The 20,925-nt window shown below is 41.7% G+C and overlaps 1 protein-coding gene across 3 annotated transcripts; it reads left to right on the top strand.

Moving 5' to 3' along the window:
* Window positions 1-945: 945 nt before the first annotated feature.
* On the top strand, window positions 946-13,101 carry LOC139455525 (uncharacterized). Of its 3 annotated transcripts, none has more exons than XM_071237074.1 (6): window positions 946-1,258; window positions 4,130-4,257; window positions 9,004-9,122; window positions 9,700-9,811; window positions 10,913-10,973; window positions 12,604-13,101. In XM_071237074.1, the coding sequence occupies exons 1-5, from the start codon at window positions 983-985 to the stop codon at window positions 10,962-10,964; spliced, it is 687 nt and encodes a 228-aa protein (XP_071093175.1). In that variant the 5' UTR covers window positions 946-982; the 3' UTR covers window positions 10,965-10,973; window positions 12,604-13,101. The 3 variants fall into 3 exon arrangements, with proteins under 3 accessions (XP_071093175.1, XP_071093176.1, XP_071093177.1); XM_071237075.1 differs by lacking the exon at window positions 10,913-10,973 and adding an exon at window positions 11,091-11,127; XM_071237076.1 differs by lacking the exon at window positions 10,913-10,973.
* The last annotated feature ends 7,824 nt before the right edge of the window (window positions 13,102-20,925 follow it).

Consider the following 20,925-nt stretch of genomic DNA (forward strand, 5'->3'; position numbering starts at 1 on the left):
GTAAGTCTGTGTCTATATGTCCATCTCTGTATGTCTGAGTGTAAGTCTGTGTCTATATGCCCACCTCTGTATGTCTGAGTGTAAGTCTGTGTCTATATGTCCACCTCTGTATGTCTGAGTGTAAGTCTGTGTCTATATGTCCATCTCTGTATGTCTGAGTGTAAGTCTGTGTCTATATGCCCACCTCTGTATGTCTGAGTGTAAGTCTGTGTCTATATGTCCACCTCTGTATGTCTGAGTGTAAGTCTGTGTCTATATGTCCATCTCTGTATGTCTGAGTGTAAGTCTGTGTCTATATGTCCATCTCTGTATGTCTGATTGTAAGTATGTGTCTACATGTCCACCTCTGTATGCCTGATTGTAAATGTGTGTCTATATGTCCATCTCTGTATGTCTGATTGTAAGCCTGTGTCTATATGTCCATCTCTGTATGTCTGATTGTAAGCCTGTGTCTATATGTCCATCTCTGTATGTCTGACTGTAAGTCTGCCTGTGTCTATGTGTCCATCTCTGTGTGTCTGATTGTAAGTCTGTCTGTGTCTATATGTCCATCTCTGTATGTCTGATTGTAAGTCTGTCTGTGTCTATATGTCCATCTCTGTATGTCTGAGTGTAAGTCTGTCTATGTCTATATGTCCATCGGGTGGTGGGGTAGCCTAGTGGTTAAAGCGTATGTATGTATGTCTGTACCATCGTGTCTGTCTTTGTATTTAAAACGAGTTCGACTTTATTCAGTTTTAGAAGTAAAGATACTGTCGATGACTAAAACGAAGAAAGACATGCAAGAAGACGGCATCCTACAGCAAAAGATAAACCGCACCCCAAACACGCTACTGTGTATTTAAAAGCCATCTATCTCAACATCAATGCCATCCCGCCACGTGACGCCAGACCCCCAGCAAAGACTGAAATAGCTACCAAGCAACATCGATAGCTGTCAATATCACCGCAACACCTGGTCGCAGTCGTGGATCGTGTCGCCATGAAGTTGATCGGCCATTGCGTAGGGCTACTTTTATTAGGAATAACATCGTGTCAAATTTGGATCCCAAAACGTGAACTAGGGTTTGTATACAACAGAGGAAGGGCAGATGCCCCTGTCAGAGTCGACGCCTTCCTGGATCTCCTTTGTCCCGACAGTAAGCGAGCCTACGGAGTCATTCGACAAGTGGCTGAAAACTATGGACCAAGTGTGCTCCAGTTGCGAGTTCACATATTCCCCTTGCCGTATCACAAGAACGCATTTGATGCTGGGAAGGTAAGTGTATGATAAAACGTCTTTCGCTATAAAGAGGCAGAAAAATCGGTTATAACGAGGCAGTTGTTACAAGAAATAATTACCTACGTTCAGTGAAAATGGTATTTTACATATAACGAACTGATTTGAAGGACACTTGTTTGCCCTTTCGTTGAAGTTGACAAGAAAAGAAGTGTATGGCTACAGTTTATGGTTTTTACTGAAGAAAGGTTTGCTGTCAAATAAACGTATACGATGAAAACTTGGACGCTCCGTAATCCAGACGGATGATGACTTTGGACCTTCTTAACACATACAAAGAGAATGACTACGCACCAATTGTTTGTTGATCCTAAATGTGTTAATCTGCTGTCACTGCCGTCCGGATTCAATAAACAGTCGTCATGGGGCCGGAATATTGCGAGTGCGGCGTTAAACAACAATCGAACGCCTTTGTACATCACATATATTTAGAGACAATCAATATATTTGGATTTTGTTGTGAATGACAGTTCACCATGTTGTTTCATGTTGTTTGCGATTCACCTCTGGATGATCTATGCACGTGTGTCAACATATGGCTGCAACACCGCTGATGCCCTGTAACTTTAAACGCAGTGTAACTAGTGCTCAGCATCACAAAATACAAAAGTGATGAAGTGAGTGAGTGAGTATGGTTTTACACCGCTTTTAGCAATATTCCAGCCATATCACGGCGGGGGACACCAGAAATGGGCTTCACACATTGTACCCAAGTACCGGTTCTTCGGCGTGACGAGCGAACGCTTTAACCACTAGGCTACCTGATCGCCCCAGTCATGAATGAACAAAGTTAATACGGGCGTTTAAACGGGGAGAGGGAGGGAGGGAGGGGGGGGGGGGGGATTTTTCACGGGAAATTTTTTATTAACAATGAAATAATTTATAAACCCAGCTCACAACCTCATATATTTGTACATGTATATCAACACCTATTCTTGTTCACTACCTGATTCTCAATGTGCTACGAGTGTGTTTGACGTTAACATAGACTCGGGTGAAAGTCGTCCCTTGATTAATGTTCCTGTGTTTGCACGTGGTATTCAGAAAATGTCAGCAAACTAACCCCATGAAGCCAGGAAATTTCGGTCGATGTTATTTAGTCAAGAAAATCAAAACTTGTTTTTCTTGTTTGTTAGGTTTCTAAACAGTTTGTTTGTATAAACGTCTTGCGTCGTGTACACTTGACGGTAACACATAATTGTGTAAATTTGTAAAGTTTGCAAACTGAGTTTGTAAAACTTGGTAATAAATTGAAATGAGTGCGTTTAACATCGGGCACATAGTTGGGTTACACACTGCAACATATGGGTGAAACTCACGGACAGAGTGAGTGAGTGAGTATGGTTTTACGCCGCTTTTAGCAATATTCCAGCAATATCACGGCGGGGGAAACCAGAAATGGGCTTCACACATTGTACCCATGTCGGGAATCGAACCGGGGTCTTCGGCGTGACGAGCGAACGCTTTAACCACTAGGCTACCCGACCGCCACCTAACTGACAGAGGCCAGGTCAAGCGAACTCGTATGGTTTTAAGCTGCCTTTTGGCAATAATATATTTCAGCTATATGTCGGCTGGGGACACCAGAAATGGGCTTTTCTATGTGTGGAGGATCTTTGGCGTGACGAGCGAACGCTTTAACCACTACTCTAACCCACCGCCCGAAGAGTGAGTGAGTGAGTACGGTTTTACGCCGCTTTTAGCAATATTCCAGCAATATCAGGCCGGGGGACACCAGAAATGGGCTTCACACATTGTACCCATGTCGGGAATCGAACCGGGGTCTTCGGCGTGACGAGTGAACGCTTTAACCACTAGGCTACCCGACCGCCACCTCACTGACAGAGGCTAGGTCAAGCGAACTCGTATGGTTTTAAGCTGCCTTTTGGCAATAATATATTCCAGCTATATGTCGGCTGGGGACACCAGAAATGGGCTTTTCTATGTGTGGAGGATCTTTGGCGTGACGAGCGAACGCTTTAACCACTACTCTAACCCACCGCCCGAAGAGTGAGTGAGTGAGTACGGTTTTACGCCGTTTTTAGCAATATTCCAGCAATATCAGGGCGCGGGACACCAGAAATGGGCTTTTCTATGTGTGGAGGATCTTTGGCGTGACGAGCGAACGCTTTAAACATTACTCTAACCCACCGCCCGAAGAGTGAGTGAGTGAGTACGGTTTTACGCCGCTTTTAGCAATATTCCAGCAATATCAGGGCGGGGACACCAGAAATGGGCTTCTCACATTGTACCCATGTCGGGAATCGAACCCGGGTCTTCGGCGTGACGAGCGAACGCTTTAACCAGTAGGCTACCCGACCGCCCCACCGCCCGAAGAACAGTAACCAGCCTAGTAACAGTAATAAGTTATAAACTGGGGATTGGGTGGCCACAGTGCAGCATGGGTGTGGATAGCTATTGAATGAATGACCCGTGAGCTAATCCTGAGGACACACACACACACACACACACACACACACACACACACACTGTTATAATAGGACCAAAATCCGTTTTTAACAGTATTCCAGTTATATCGCGGCGTGTCAGCTTAATGTGGGAGGAAAGCCCGAAGTTTACCACTTCGGTGAAACCCACGAGCACGGGTATGGTGCTGACAAACCTAGAAACCTAATCGGAGCGAACCGGGATTCGAACCCACTATCATAGGTTTCTTGCATGCCAAAGGGACGCACACCACAGCGAATCGCGGCGCCTTAGACGACTGGGCACCCCGTGCCCCCACAAGTGAATTTGTGAAGAATTTGAGATTCATAAGCCAACCTATAAGTCTCAAATGATGCGACAGGTTGTAAATGACAGTAACATGTATTTGAACATGTATTTCAGGGAGCGTTCGCCGTGGACAGGTTGACGGAGGGAAACAAGACGTACGAGTGGTTCAACAACGTCTTTGACCACATGGGTAGTTTCTCTAACAGCTTCACCCACGGGGAGACAGGGACGAAGGTGTTCAGGTGTGTTATGTTCATCAAGTGTTATATGTTATGTGTTGGACCCGTGACGATCCGGGGTAGAATAGGTCTTCAGCAACCGCTGCTTGCTGTAAAAGGCGACTATGCTTGTCGTAAGAGGCAACTCACGGGATCGGATGGTGGTAGCTCGCTGACTTTGATGATGCATGTCATCGTATCCCAATTTCTTGGATCCATGCTCATGATGTCAATCACTGGATTGTCTGGTCCAGACTCGATTATTATAGCTGGAATATTGCTGAGTGCGGCGTTAAACAAGAAACAAACTCACAATTGTTATTGTGCTCGTTATTGCTACACGGTTGCTATTGGCGCAGTTTTCTGGCATTTAAGTAAGAAAAGTATATGTTCTACCATTCATGTGGAAATTATTCGATCTGATTCGTCAGAGGTTTCAAATAACAATTACCACGGTGTTCGGTTCCTGATTCGATTTGGGTGCGCGCGTGTGTGGGTTTGGCGGCGGGGTGGGGTGGGATGTGTGTGTGGTGGTGGGTAGGGAGGGTAAAATGTCATGAATTTTTTTGAGAATAAAGAAATTGCATGCCAGGAAAATTACATTGTTGCCAAGTCTTCATCTTTTTAGAAAATCAATGCTCATAGATTGTAATAAAAACAAATTTCAAATTTGGTTTTGTGGCTGTAGTTGTATAAAATCTGTAAGCAACACAAGAGACCCATATTTTAGGAAATTTTAAATCGTGCTTTTGGATCAGATTCAACAGTTACACTTTGAAAGACTCCGTTATGGATTGGTCTCAATATATAACGCGATCCCGTTTGGTTGATTTTGCACTGAACGTTTTTTATGCAAACAAATGATAATAGAGATTTTCAGATTTCATGGAATATCCTGGTTTTGAATCACGTTCAACAGATGTGACCTTGAAAGATAGGCGGAAATCGATAAGACACCCTGTGTCGCATGATACCCTGCTGTTGCACCATGTCAGGCGGCTTAACGTGCTGGCTGAATATATACTGTGATTATCATCACACCATATGTACAGTCTCTGTTGGTGCCTAGTTTACTATATAATTCGGATTTATCATTTCTGAGAAAATAATATCCATATGATAATCATTATTCTTTTATCATTACTCCTGCTGCAGCCCACGCCGGGCATAAAAAGGCAGATTGTTTTCAATTTGGGGTTTGGGCACATTATGACATAGACAGGTTTTGGATGATATGATCATTTATGACTACCGTATTCGACGTAATAAGCGTCCCGCTCTAATAAGCGCCCAGGGGGATATTTGCTAATACATTGGCTAGTGAACAATCCCAATTAGCACCCCTTCCGATTGATCAATGTACACAAGACTTATTCAAATTAAATTCTGGAAAAATATATCTGTCGTATATAAACATTTCAAGCTGTCAGCAGAAATCACGAAATTTACGATCTCTGTTGTTTTTCACCAAAATAATATTCTAATAAGAGCCCCCTATTTCTAATTTTGAGAGCGCCGTGGGCGCTTTTTATGTCGAATACGGTAAATGGTCAAAAAGAGCCTAATTTTCCAACTGCAAGTGACAATATCAGTACAAGTCACGAGATGATATTATATACTCTTCAAAAAGAGAACCATTTCTGGTGACCCCCGCCGTGATATTGCTGGAATATTGCTAAAAGCGGCGTAAAACCATACTCACTCACTCACTCAAAAAGAGAAACTCAAAGCCTGATTTGTGTGAGGTGGGAAAATACATTTATACGAGGAACCGTACATGGTATTGAGCCAAAATGTTGTGGAGAGAACACTTGGTGATTGTAGTCATATCAGTTATCGGTACATAGGAAATGTCCAAGGTGAAGGTCAGCTACCATCAATAACGCGTATGTCCCCCGTTGAAATCGATGGCTGCTTGACATGTCCTGCCCATGGAAGAGACGAGTATACGAATCATATCCTGGGGAATGGTAGCCCACTTGGCCTGCAACCCAAAAGCCAACTGCTGCAACGTCTTGGGTTGTGGTTGACGTCGGCGTAAAGAGTCTATGCATAGTCCAATCAAAAACGCGCACCGAAATCGTAAACCGGTTCGTAAAGTGTCATGCAGATTTCGTTCGACTGCAGGATTTGCAAAGCATGTGCACCGCTAACTCGTTGACAACAGATATTTTCTAAACCTTTTCATGTTTTTAATCAAGGTGTAAGGCTCGTCATGTTTTTAATGAAGATGTAAGGCTCGTTTTATCACAATATAGATCTTGATTATCGGTCAGGTTGTCTTGACTGGGAGCCACCGTTTTGTTTGAAGCAAATGCAAGTGATACGAGCGGTTAAATCTGATTGGTCAGTAAGAGAGGCATAGAAAGGACATAACTCGTAATAGACACTGGTGGCGCTACGATCGAGCCCAGGAATTCCAGCCTAGTTCGGCAAGGGTGGAAACTGGACTTTTAAAGTCAGTTAACTCTCTTGCCTCGGGAAGATGGATGTAGCGATCTTGGGCGGGGATAGTTCCTCTTGGTCGTCCAGACCTTGGCCGATCACGTGTTGACCAATGCTGTTGAAACCGATCCCATAGCCTTGTGATGGTGCTGGGCGCTACGTTGAAAACCATGGCTACAGCTGATCGGGATTCCCTGCCTGCACCTCTGTTAATATTGGCATGTTGTTCAACTGTCACTGTACGATTGACGCAGCTGCCAGGCAATCAAATACCCTGCACTTCAATACCGTTCATAGTGCTGCTGCACGTGCAGTACGTGCAGCTCCACGGCCCTTTTGTTAATGCACTGGGTGCGTTTTCCGAATCGTACTTGTTTCCCGACTAATGGTTTGCATGTCCTTGTTGTGATCATTTTGATCCGGGAAATTTGTCACTGACACTAAAACACATTAAACCTCTTCATTTTGCACCTCTTGGTCCGCTAATTTTGCTTTTAAGGCCAAAAATATCCGTTTAGCGTTTCTATTTTGGAAGAGTATATATGTGTACTGTTTTTATCGACTTCTCCAAAGAAAATCAGTTTGGTGCAAAGACTTGCTCATGTTCAAGTAATCGAAAAACGCTTCATAAAAAACTATAGAAAAGAAAACACAATGCGACAGAAAAGCAAATATAAATTAGCCTTTTCAACAAGTGCTTACCTTAGTGTTGTTATAAGTCCAAAACATTCAACTGTTGAAGTGAACAAAGTCTGGTTCTCTTTCATAGGAACGTGTGATAACTTCCGTATATTCTTCGGGTTCTGCTGATTTCTTTAAACAACTTCAAATCATGTCGTTAGGTTTAACTGTATCAGCACGGTTGGATTCTGATATGATTGTTGCACTAAGAATATCATGATGCACTTAGTAATACAGTAGACTTCGGTTATAACGAACTCGAGGTGACCACTCATTTTAGTTCGTAATAACCGTAGTTCGTTATAAGCATACATACAGCATATATACAATAAATGGTCGGGACTAAAAATAAGTTCGTTATATCCGCCAGTTCGTTATAAGCGTGTTCGTTATAAACGTAGTTTACTGTAGTTGTTAATAATTGATTACATACGGTATTTATTATTAATTGATTTCCTAATGCCTTTCTAATATTTGATTATGTGAGTTGTTTCTAATAATTGATCACCTCAAGGTTTAATAATTGATTACTAGTATATGAGATCTTTTTTAAAATATTTGATTGCACGAGGCCATTTTTAATTATTGATTACATAAGTGTTTGCGGCGACATCAGGTGTCATTTTGTAACAAATAATTATGTCAACGATAAATATCTAAGAGGAACATTTCGTAATATTGAAAACATCCACTGCATACAGAATTAAATGTTTATATGTTAAAACAAAGGGTCAATAATAGACGCAAATAAAATGTCAATATAGTTGCCGTGGAAGGCAGTTTTTAATTCGGATCGGAATTATGTGAACAGTCGGTAGAAACGTCATTGTCGGGATCGTCCGTTGGTCGTTTCAGCAAACAAGGCATTGCGATTCAATGTCGAAAATGTCAAGATGTGCGACAGACGGACGGACGATGGAATAGAGACCATGACATAAATTTACTTCAGGTTACCAAAAATCGAATTGTCATTGATGCACCATAGATCATATGCATGCCCACTTCCAGAGAGTTTTTGTCAAGCCTTCAATGGACCTGAACAAACTGCATTGTCTATATCCTTACCACCCTTGCCCTCAACTAAATGGGTAGCCGAAAACCATGGATCGATTTCACACAAGGATACAATGTTCAATATTTCTTCAGCCATTCATGACTGGAATACTGCTATATAGTGCTATATACAGCATAAAGCCATGCTACTCTTCCTATGAAGAACAGACCCCCAGTACCACATGTTTCTGGCAAAGGGCCGACAAAGAGGATCTGGGCCCACTTGCACAAAGCGATCTTAGCGCTAAGACTATTGTAAGCCTATGCTAAAGTATGGGAGTTACGATCATCTTAGCGGTAAAATCGCTTTGTGCAAGTGGGCCCAGATGGTCAGACCCAGTGACTTGACAGTTTGGGTGTCTTCATGCCTCGCTCGACGTCCTGGGTCATTGATCATGTTTCAGTCAATGGTTTCTCTGGTCCAGACTCGATTATTTACAGCCACCAGGATCTAACTGAACTATTGTTGACAACAAACAAATCTTTTTGGGGAAATGACGTGGCGTTAAACAACAAATACATCAAATTAGGACAATGGCGTGGCGTTAAACGAAAAGCAATTCTAATTATGAAAACGACATTCTCTTGCAGTGACCTGAGCTCCTTGGCCCAAACACTCGGGATCAACAAGAACGACTTCAAGGAGCTCATGACATCGAATACCGAGTTAGAGCTCGATGCACGTCTAGCCTGGAAATATGGCTGCACACGTGAGTATGACGTCACTGTTATAACGCCATTTGCAATGAGTATGCATGGTAATAGGATGGTCATGATCCGTTTGCACAAAGTGATCTTAGTTCTTAGACGCCTATAATTTAGCAAGGACTTTGTGCCATGATCGCCAATGTCCTCAACGAAATAGCTTCCAAGGAACAAGAATTCCCTACTTTGACTTGTGACTTATTACGAACTCAAAGGTACCATTAATTTTAGTAATAATAACCGTAGTTTGTTATAAGCATATATCTTTTTTACCAGATGGCCGGGACTAAAAAAATATGTTCGTTTTATCCGTCACTTCGTTATAAGCGTGTTCGTGATAACCGTAGTTCACATACAGTAAATACGATCCGTGAAGATCCGGGTTGTTGTACATTCATCATCTGGTTAGCTGAGACAGAATTTGCCCTTATAGTTTAAATAAACTTCCCTTGTGATCTTACCATTGTGCAGTGCTTCCTAAACCAGGCGATGATTAAATGGTTCACTGCTGCATGAGGTATAGAGATCTTGGTTCCCTTCACATTTTTAAGCTGTTGTATGACAAATATTTTATATTTGCAGGCGCCATACACTCCACCCCTATGGTGATGATCAACGATATTCTTGTTAACACCAATCATCCAGAAAGCCTATCATTTGAGCAGTGGAAAACGATCATTGACCCTTTGCTGAAGTAAGTAAATATCGTCTTATTCTAACATTCCGATATGATTGACAAGAGGATCTTACCTCGCTGCCATTTAGTTTCAAAAATAAAATTCCCAGTCTATAAAATAAAGAACCTGCGTTAAAGTAGACTTGGATCCTGCCACCCTAGCTTTGTTCTTTTCGCGCATCATTAAGGCAATAGCAGCATGGTAGTCTTTAAAAAGTCAGTCTGGGTCGGATAAACCCGTGTTTGATACAGAGTAAGTAGTCCCGTGTGGCCGGGTACCATGCCACGTAATCAACTAAGTCACCAAGTCTGGCTGCTCTAATCGCTGCTTGCGACAAGCAATACAGTACACGGGGCCTCTCTCTAACCCATATACCTACGATGAAACGCAATATGGCTAGATTTTTTAAAATAATTGAAAACGATGATTTTCTCTAAATATATGTTCACTTCATGTCCTGTAGTGAGTGAGCGAGTTGGGTTTAACGTCGCTTTTAACAGTATTACAGTTATCTAGCGGCGTGTCTGCTTTTCTCGCGGCGTGCCTATGTGAAGACCTATCTGATACACAAATACGTATACGATAAATCACAACACACAGTGAATGATAAAAAGTTCAACATCAAATATATATGAATATACCAAACATGTCTAAGAAATTTTTAATGGTTTCACCCGTGAAGATCCGGGGTAGAATAGGTCCTCAGCAACCCATGCGTGCTGTAAAAGGTGACTATGTTTGTCGTATAAGGCGACTAACGAGTTCGGGTGGTCAGGCTCGCTGACTTGGTTGATGTATGTCATCGGTCCCAATTGCGTGGATCGATGCTCATGATGTCAATCACTGGATTGTTTGGTCCAGACTCGATTATCTACAGACTGCCGTCATATAGCTGAAAATTTGCTGAGTGCGGCATTAAACAACAAACAAACAAATAAACAAACTAATGATGTCAAAACTGATTTTCTCCCTGCTTCATACACGTCTTGCCGTCCTGCCAGAACACACATTTACTCTTTGACTGCCATATCAAGACAGCTTCTTTTCTAACACTTAGGTCGACCTCATGTTATCTGAATCTGACTCAGATATTAACCTAGTTTTTTATATTCACGCAGACGAAGACCTAAGGCTGGAATAAAAATAATTAGACTTCATAAGGAGAATTGATTTATCTTGGTAAGTGTGAAGTAACCCTTTTTATCCCTTTCAGGGTGTTGGAATTCCGTAGCAGACACTTGTCTTTTACCCTGTATAATACTATAATAACTACATATTTACATTCTTTCCAAATAGCATTCTCACGGAAACATTCAACCGACGGTACCTTTAGGTGATGGACGATTTTTCATTATAAAACCATCCCTCTTAACTGGGCATCCATGCATTGGGTGAACAGAGGCTTATTTCACTTGTATTAGGTTACACCACATAACCAGTGATTCAGTGTAGGACAGGACCGAAGTCTGTTAACTCAAGAGTCAAACCTTCCCTGAGCGGTAACCCATCCATCTACTCTCCTCCGCCGGCTTTGCTTAACACCTGTGACCTGTACGCTGTGCACATGACCAAGCGGAAGATCACAGTTACGTCCCCACTTTCGGCCTAGAAACAGAGCCCTATCCCATCCCATGGAGAACATTGTGTCCTGTAGTTGCGGAATGGTTTGTTTGTTTGTTGTTTAACGCCGCACTCGGCAGTATTCCAGCTATATCACTCACTCAACGGAAACTTCTAGGCGTCGACCAAGAGTGTGACAAGAAAATCAGGTCAACACGTTCATGTTCATGTTCATATACATGATAATAATTTACATCAATAGAAGTACGACACCATTGGTTATCGTTAGAATGTGAAATGCTTCGTTCTGATTGGACATTTTTTGTACTCAATATTATGCAATTTTTGTTTGAATGGACATGAATACATTGACTACCTCATTTACATTTATGCTTATCTATCTGTAATGAAGCTGAAACTTAACATGCATGACAGGCGACATGTCGCTTGGGGCGTCATCAGCTGTCCCTATTTACAATTATGGGCAGGTCAAACTGTGACCCTTTCATGGTTGGCCCAGTCGTCTAAGGCGCCGGGATTCGCTGTGCAGAGTTGCGTCCCTTGGGCACGCCAGAAACCTATGATTGTGGGTTCGAATCCCGGTTCAACCCCGATTATGTTTCTAGGTTTGTCAGCACCATACCCGTGGGTTTCACCGAACTTGTACACGTCGGAGACCTGCATCACTTCGGACTTTCCTCCCACATTAAGCTGACACACCGTGACATAACTGGAATACTGTTAAAAGCGGCGATAAACCCAACTCACTCACTCACTCACTCAAACACTAGTTTGAAATATATGTATTTAAACATTACGAAATGATTTGATATGTTGCATGATTGCATGTGATGTGGCAGATCTCAGGCACAACTATACCGTCGGCGAGTGTTTCACTCAAAATGACTTCAGATTTAACATGGCCATTGCCTACTCAGTCTATTGTTTGGTAAACTATTCATCACTGTAGCTCCTAACGTAACATGTATGTTAAAGTGAATAAGAACCAATACAATTTGCCAAGCTCCTGTTGTTGAAATGTTATTTATTGTGAGTTAGGTTCCATAATACGTCTGATCCTCTGATCGTAGGTTCGAATCCCAGCGTTTTCTTCCATCAATATGCAAACATGCCGTAAGTTACTGAAATGCTGCTCACTCACTCACTCACTCAACCCACCCACCAACCCACTCACTCACTCACTCAACAAACTCACTCACTCACTCACTCACTCTGTTATATGTTTCAGCTGACATCTCTTCACATCTCAACGCGGGTGGACCCACCAGCGCAGTATGGGGAACTCTCAACTTGCTCACATCTATGTCAGGAACTTCAGTCAGCGTCTTGATCCGGCAGTATTATAGGAAAATGCAGAGTCAAATAATGTTGCACGTTTGCACCAATTCTTCAAATAATACAGCACGCGGCACTGATTGGTCAAAACAAGCTGCTCCTCCGCACCCCTCCTTCAAATAATGCACCATGTCCGCACCAATTGCTCAAATAATGCATATCATCCGCACAAATTATACAAATAATCCAAAATGTCTGCACCAAATATTCAAATAAGCAATAACATAAATATTTTTGCTTTAATTTAGACATGACTTTTCTACTTGTGGTTCTGGTATATAGACAGCTGGTTTAAACATTATTTCCATAAAACAGCCATAAATACCACAATCAAATACCACTGTACATCTTCTTTGAAATTTAGCAATGTGTCCATTAAAACCATTTTACAAAACCCAAACCAAAGTGTTTGTTGTTTACTACAAGGAACTCTATGTCTTGAAGTATAGTGAGTGAGTATGGTTTTATGCCGCTTTTAGCAATATTGCAGCAATATCACGGCGGGGGATACCAGAAATGGGCTTCACACATTGTACGCATGTCGGGAATCGAACCCGGTTCTTCGGCGTGACGAGCGAACGCTTTAACCACTGGGTTACCCGACCGCCCCTCTTGAAGTATAAGGGATCAGACAGAAACTGCCAGACATTCGATACAGAGAGAGTGACAAGCACAATGTACACAATAATTGTTTACATCCAAGACATATCACATATCTAGCCCACTGAGATACCATGCCGCAGTTTAAAATGAATACCCCACTCAGACACAGTATACTGACTCCGAGACGACCAGTCCAAGTTTTAGCCCCTTAATGCCGAGCGCCAGACAGGGTAACAATAAGTACCATCTTTTAACGTCTTTTGTTATGAGGGGGCTCCGGCGGTCCAGTCGTCCAAGGCGCCTCGATTCGCTGTGCAGAGTTGCGTCCCTTGGGCATGCCAGAAACCTATGATTGTGGATTCGAGTCCGGTTCGCCCCGATTATGTTTCTAGGTTTGTCAGCACCATACCCGTGCTCGTGGGTTTCACCGAAGTGGTAAACGTCTGAGACCTGCACCACATCGGGCTTTCCTCCCACATTAAGCTGACACACCGTGATATAACTGGAAGAATGTTAAACGCGGCGTTAAACCCAAATCACTCACTCACTCACTCTATTGGTATGACGTGGCCGGGCGAGGAAACGACATGGATCAGGGGGATGGGATGGTGCTACTGGAATGTCCAGCCCCGACTCGAGTATTTACAGGCCACTCTTCCAATGTATGACAACTCAGTCTGAATCTCGTAAGGGTTGTTTTCTTATTTTGCGAATTTAAGAATGACAAATAAGGTTCACATTTGACACAAGTTTTAAAACAAGTATAATACGACATTTTTTTAACTTTGAAGTTCGCTATGCCAGATCTGCTGAAAATTGTCTTTCAAACGTTGTTGAAACATATTAAAAAAAACCTTTCGGTTATACATTTGGAACCTCCATACATCTCCGCCCCCAAGTTTACAAAGACAATTCCTTAATTTAGTTACCCAACTGACCCTACGGAAGACTAGCATCTTTAGAATGTTCAGCCAATATTTCACACATCTGGTCAAAGCATATACACGAATAGGGTATATCTGCCACACTCGCCCAATAAGCATTGTTTTATGCGGATAATTTTGAACCCAAAAACCGTTTACAAGCCTATAACTGTACAGTTTCCATTTTTTCAACATTTTCAAACCCCCAGACCTCGGCACCATACAGTAGCACTGGCATGATCTTCGCATCGAACATTTGGAAGTAGAAATCTGGTGAAAAAGGTTGTAGCGAATGTATACCTCTCAGGATAGTTATCCATACCCTGTTCGCCTGCAGGGCAATCTTATCAAGAGTTTTAGACCAGTTAAGCCTATTATTAAAATACAAACCCAAGCGTGTATAGCTGCAAATAATTCCAGCCCTTTCCCCTTTGTAAAACCACTTTTCGAAATGTGACAAACAACCGCCATTTTTTAATACAACAACTTTGGTCTTGGACATATTAACTGAAATTTTCCGAGTGTTACTAAAATTCTCATACTTAATTTCTTCCGGAGGCTAGACACACCATCACCAACGACTGTCATATCATCTGCAAATAGAAGTAAAAGGATGTGGATAATGTCTGGATGGAGCTGTACGCCAAACGGACATTCCTCTTCCATCTCAAGAACTATTCCGTTTATAAAGAACTGGAACAAGAACGGGCTAAGTACACAGCCTTGCTTGACACTTAAAGGACAATCGAATGCTTCAGACATAGTTCGATATGCCACGAACATCTAGCGACCAGAAGGTCAATACGTTCGGTAGATCTCTCCTGGAAATGTGCTCACTCCTCGACATCCATACCATTAATGGAAGGGTTGGGGCAGACTCCGGCGACTTCACTTTCATAGAACATTTGGGGTGCAGCGTTATAGACTATGCGTTAGCATCAACAGATATATTTCAATATATCGCAGATTTTGACATTATGTCCCGCTCAGAAAGTGATCATTTACCAACCCGTGTGAGCATCCGTTATAAGCGAGATGCGTTCGAACCTGAGGATAGTCAAGTACACTATAAGTACTGATAAACTTCGTGAGACATTCATGATGAATATATCATCGCCATGTATCACTGATATGCTATAACATGCAGCTTTATGCTCACTCTTATAAACAGATGCATCTACTGCAGTGACTTTAATGACAGATGCTATTCTGTCTGCCGCTTGTGTGATCAAAAGGGAGAATCGACGTAAAAGGCATAGTGACTCCCCATGGTATGACAATATATGTCTTATTAAAAAACACGAACGCTGTCATGCACTAAACACTTTTCGGGTTACTCAAAGCACTGAACATCTAGCCAAGTACAACAAGGTACGCAATGAGTACAGGGCCTTGTGGAGGACAAAGGGGGACCAGTATCAACAGCGTAATAGAGTAGAACTGATAAACTCAAATGGTGACTCCAAACGTTTTTGGGACATTGTCAAACGTGTGTCCGGGCGTCAACATCCTCACAATACTATCTCCGCGGAGAGCGGGCTGAATATTTCTCAACATTATACACAAATGTTGATCCTCTTGACAGTGACGATGGAAGTCCGTACATATGTGAATCTCTTGAATTGACAGCAGACATTCTTGACTGGTGTTGGCCATATCATAAGCGAATACCTAAAACACTCATCAGATGTTATTTCTCCTTACTTGGAGTAAGTGACGGAGTTTGATTTTACGCCGCTTTTAGCAATATTCCAGCAATATCACGGCGGGGGACACCAGAAATGGGCTTCACACATTGTACCCGGGAATCGAATCCGGGTCTTCGGCGTGACGAGCGAACGCTTCAACCACTAGGCTACCCGACCACCCTCCTTACTTGGAGATTATATTCAATAGTATGTATGAAAATGGTGTTTTTCCTGAAAATTGGTCATTAGGAATTATCCTCCCAGTACATAAGAAAAATGACGCAACTGTTCGAGATAACTATCGAGCCATAAGCCTTCTGAGTGTCCTTAGCAAAGTATTCACTTCAATTCTATGGGCAGACACACTTTGTGTTATTTCTTAATGCCAGTCAGGCTTTTAGAGGGGGTATTCAACTGTAGGTAACCGTTTTGTCCTTAATGCTCTTGTACAAAGATCCCTTTCACGTAAAAAGGGTAAGGTTTAAGTCGCTTTTGTTGACTTCTCAATGTGTCTGAATATTGCAAATCTAGTATAGACTGCAGGAACATACTTTATCATGAATCTATGACTTTGATGTGAAAACGGACATCCAAGTTATAAATACTCACTATGCCAAGCGTTAACATAATTGACAGGTCACCGTAACCTTAGAAATGTCAAACAGATCAAATTAGTTATTTATTGCAATCAAGTGCAATTATCATTAACATCCAAAGAGAAATATACTTTGAAACATATTAGAGCAAGTAGGTTATCAGAAAAATCTTCAATAACCAGTGTATTAGGTCATTGTTTATCTGGATCAAATGCCAACTTACTGTAGCCACGATGCAAGAGTGTATACGAGAAATAGTCCTGACAAACATCGTTCTTATCACACAAAATATGTCATGAATCCAAACAGTGAATAAATGTAATCACAAGGTAACATGGAATGCATCAACCTGTACAATAATAGTGCATAATGATAACAGTAGGTAAAGTATTCATGGATGTAAATAGCGTAGTGACATAGTGGTAATCAGGTCATTCCTGACAAGTGCTGAACGCGAACGTTCTGTGATAGATAAACATAGCTGTCAACAGTGAACATGACCCACAAAGTTGATTCAGATAGATGAAGTTCATTTCTAGGTAACTGTCAATGATACTGTAATATTATTTGCTCTAATGTGAAAATCATTAATGGACATTTGCAGATAGATCGTGATATAACGTAAATAGGTGACACCTATGATGGACAAGGTTTACTAAATATACTCTGATTACAATTACTGCTCATTTAGAGTGAGTGAGTGAGTTGGGTTTAATGCTGCTTTTAACAGTATTCCAGTCATATCACGGCGTGTCTGCTTAATGTGGGAGGAAAGCCCGAAGTGATGCAGGTCTCAGACGTTTACCATTTCGGTGAAACCCACAAGCGCGGGTATGGTGCTGACAAACCTAGAAACATCATCGGGGCGAACCGGGATTCGAACCCACAATCACAGGTTTCTGGCATGCCCAAGGGACGCAACTCTGCACAGCGAATTGCGGCGCCTTAGCCCCTGAACTAGGCCACCCGTGCCCCCCAGTGTTTCACGGCTTTTCAATTCAATGCCAAAAGTGATGTAGGTCTCAGTTGTTTACCGCTCACGTAAATCCCATAACTACATGTATGGCGCTGACAAACAAAGAGTCATTGAGGCATATCTTGGATTCAAATCCAGATGCTTAAAATTGTATTGAGTATTGGACCCACACATTTCTGACTGGTTGTTTATGTGTCATTGTTGGGTCAAAAGGCGACCCCTTAAAAAAGTCAGCTAATGTGACCTATAGGATTCAACCCAATTCTACATCTCTGACTGGCTACAAATCATAATAGACCCGTGAAGGTCCGGGGTAGAATAGGTCTACGCTTGTCGTAAGAGGCGACAAACGGGATCGGGTGGTCAGGCTCGCTGACTTGGTTGATGCATGTCATATCGTATCCCAGTTGAGTGGATCGATGCTCATGATGTCAATCACTGGATTGTCTGGTCCAGACTCGATTATTTACAGACCGCCGTGATATAGCTGGAATATTGCTGAAAGCGGTGTTAAACAACAAACAAACAAACACATCATAATATATAAATACGTAATATCTTTCTTAATCATTCACCTCTAGGTATGTGTACTTTTTTGTCATCGAAGCTGAGATTCAAGATCGAAATCATAAACCGGTGATGGTTTCGTGCGGCCGCCATCATGTTTCCACATGTCGTTTTGTTCTGTTTTCGATCAGTGTTGAAAGTTCATTTATGATGAATTTCTTTTATAGCTAAGTCAAAACGGCCTGTAAATAATCGATGTTTGGTCAGGCAAACCAGATGAGTGAGGATGTAATGACATCCAGATCCGCCAGCTCACCCAATGTAACACATCCCCTCAGGGATCCAGATACTAAAAAATAGTTCACCACAAAATAAGGCAGAAAGGCCGAGCAAATTCCGACAAACAAATGATCAATTTGGTGATACATTATGCTATAACTCTTTAATATTCAATTATTCTCCAAACTCGCGGGGGCACGGGTGGCCTAGTCGTCTAAGGCGCCGCGATTCGCTGTGCAGAGTTGCGTCCCTTGGGGACGCCAGAAACCTATGATTGTGGGTTCGAATCCCGGTTCGCCCCGATGATGTTTCTAGGTTTGTCAGCACCATACCCGTGCTCGTGGGTTTCACCGAAGTGGTAAACGTCTGAGACCTGCATCACTTCGGGCTTTCCTCCCACATTAAGCTGACACGCCGTGATATAACTGGAATACTGTTAAAAGCGGCGTTAAACCAAACTCACTCACTCACTCCAAACTCGCCATGAAGCCAAAATATATAGTAACGTCCAAGTGACGTTATAGCGAGAAATATATTTTTATATTCAGATTTACAAAACAGAAGTCAAGAGTCATTTTAGAACAAAAACGTGACACGTAAATACTTTTGACTGATTCCAGAACGAAAAGTATAACGAGCCTATTACTGGCCTCGCCATGTTGGTGGTCCAGGATAGCTATCACTATACAACTACAGTAAGTCCAGTCCAGTCAACCGATTAGTGACAAAACCTGAGAAGGCTTAAGGGAGTCGGTTTGTTTTACAACCAAACTTTGTCACGTTGCCTTGGTCGAACGTGTCATCAAGAACGCTGTACGCACGTCGTGAACGTTTGTTTTATCATTAACTGTACCACGTTTGGTGTCGTAACATTTCATTTTAGCATTCACTGAAACACATTTGGTTTCAAAACATTCCGTTCTATCATCAACTGTAACACGTTTGGTGTCGTAACATTTTACTTTAGCATCCTCATGATATGGTTGAAGTATTGCCGATGTGACGTAAAGCATAAACTCACTCACTCACTTATTTTAGCATTCACTGAAACAGATTTGGTTTCAAAACATTCTGTGTTAGCATTTACTGTTACACACTTGATGTCGTAACATGGTGTGTGTCATCAACTGTAACACGTTTGGTGTCGTAACATTCTGTTATATCATTCACTGTAACACACTTGATGTCGTAACATGGTGTGTATCATCAACTGTAACACGTTTGGTGTTGTAACATTCTGTTTTATCATTCACTGTAACTCACTTGATGTCGTAACATGGTGTGTGTCATCAACTGTAACACGTTTGGTGTTGTAACATTCTGTTTTATCATTCACTGTAACTCACTTGATGTCGTAACATGGTGTGTATCATCAACTGTAACACGTTTGGTGTTGTAACATTCTGTTTTATCATTCACTGTAACTCACTTGATGTCGTAACATGGTGTGTATCATCAACTGTAACACGTTTGGTGTTGTAACATTCTGTTTTATCATTCACTGTAACTCACTTGATGTCGTAACATGGTGTGTATCATCAACTGTAACACGTTTGGTGTTGTAACATCCTGTTATATCATTCACTGTAACACACTTGATGTCGTAACATTCTGTTTTATCATCAACTGTAACACGTTTGGTGTCGTAATATTCTGTTTTATCATCAACTGTAACACGTTTGGTGTTGTAACATCCTGTTTTATCATTCACTGTAACACACTTGATGTCGTAACATTCTGTTTTATCATCAACTGTAACACGTTTGGTGTTGTAACATTCTGTTTTATCATTCACAGTAACTCACTTGATGTCGTAACATGGTGTGTATCATCAACTGTAACACGTTTGGTGTCGTAACATTCTGTTTTATCATTCACTGTAACTCACTTGATGTCGTAACATGGTGTGTGTCATCAACTGTAACACGTTTGGTGTTGTAACATTCTGTTTTATCATTCACTGTAACTCACTTGATGTCGTAACATGGTGTGTATCATCAACTGTAACACGTTTGGTGTCGTAACATTCTGTTTTATCATTCACTGTAACTCACTTGATGTCGTAACATGGTGTGTGTCATCAACTGTAACACGTTTGGTGTTGTAACATTCTGTTATATCATTCACTGTAACACACTTGATGTCGTAACATGGTGTGTATCATCAACTGTAACACGTTTGGTGTTGTAACATTCTGTTTTATCATTCACTGTAACTCACTTGATGTCGTAACATGGTGTGTATCATCAACTGTAACACGTTTGGTGTTGTAACATTCTGTTTTATCATTCACTGTAACTCACTTGATGTCGTAACATGGTGTGTATCATCAACTGTAACACGTTTGGTGTTGTAACATTCTGTTTTTACATTCACTGTAACTCACTTGATGTCGTAACATGGTGTGTATCATCAACTGTAACACGTTTGGTGTTGTAACATTCTGTTTTATCATTCACTGTAACTCACTTGATGTCGTAACATGGTGTGTATCATCAACTGTAACACGTTTGGTGTTGTAACATTCTGTTTTATCATTCACTGTAACACACTTGATGTCGTAACATGGTGTGTATCATCAACTGTAACACGTTTGGTGTTGTAACATTCTGTTTTATCATTCACTGTAACTCACTTGATGTC

Source organism: Haliotis cracherodii, unplaced genomic scaffold (genome assembly GCF_022045235.1).
Source record: "Haliotis cracherodii isolate W230 unplaced genomic scaffold, xgHalCrac1.p SCAF_11, whole genome shotgun sequence".
Classification (NCBI taxonomy): Eukaryota; Metazoa; Mollusca; class Gastropoda; order Lepetellida; family Haliotidae; genus Haliotis; species Haliotis cracherodii.

Bases quoted from the DNA above. Each gene is read 5' to 3' on its own strand.
- LOC139455525 (XM_071237074.1), top strand. From the start codon at position 983: ATGAAGTTGATCGGCCATTGCGTAGGGCTACTTTTATTAGGAATAACA. The intron at 4,258-9,003 runs GTGTGTTATGTT...ATTCTCTTGCAG, and splicing joins ACAGGGACGAAGGTGTTCAG to TGACCTGAGCTCCTTGGCCC. The intron at 9,123-9,699 runs GTGAGTATGACG...TTATATTTGCAG, and splicing joins CTGGAAATATGGCTGCACAC to GCGCCATACACTCCACCCCT.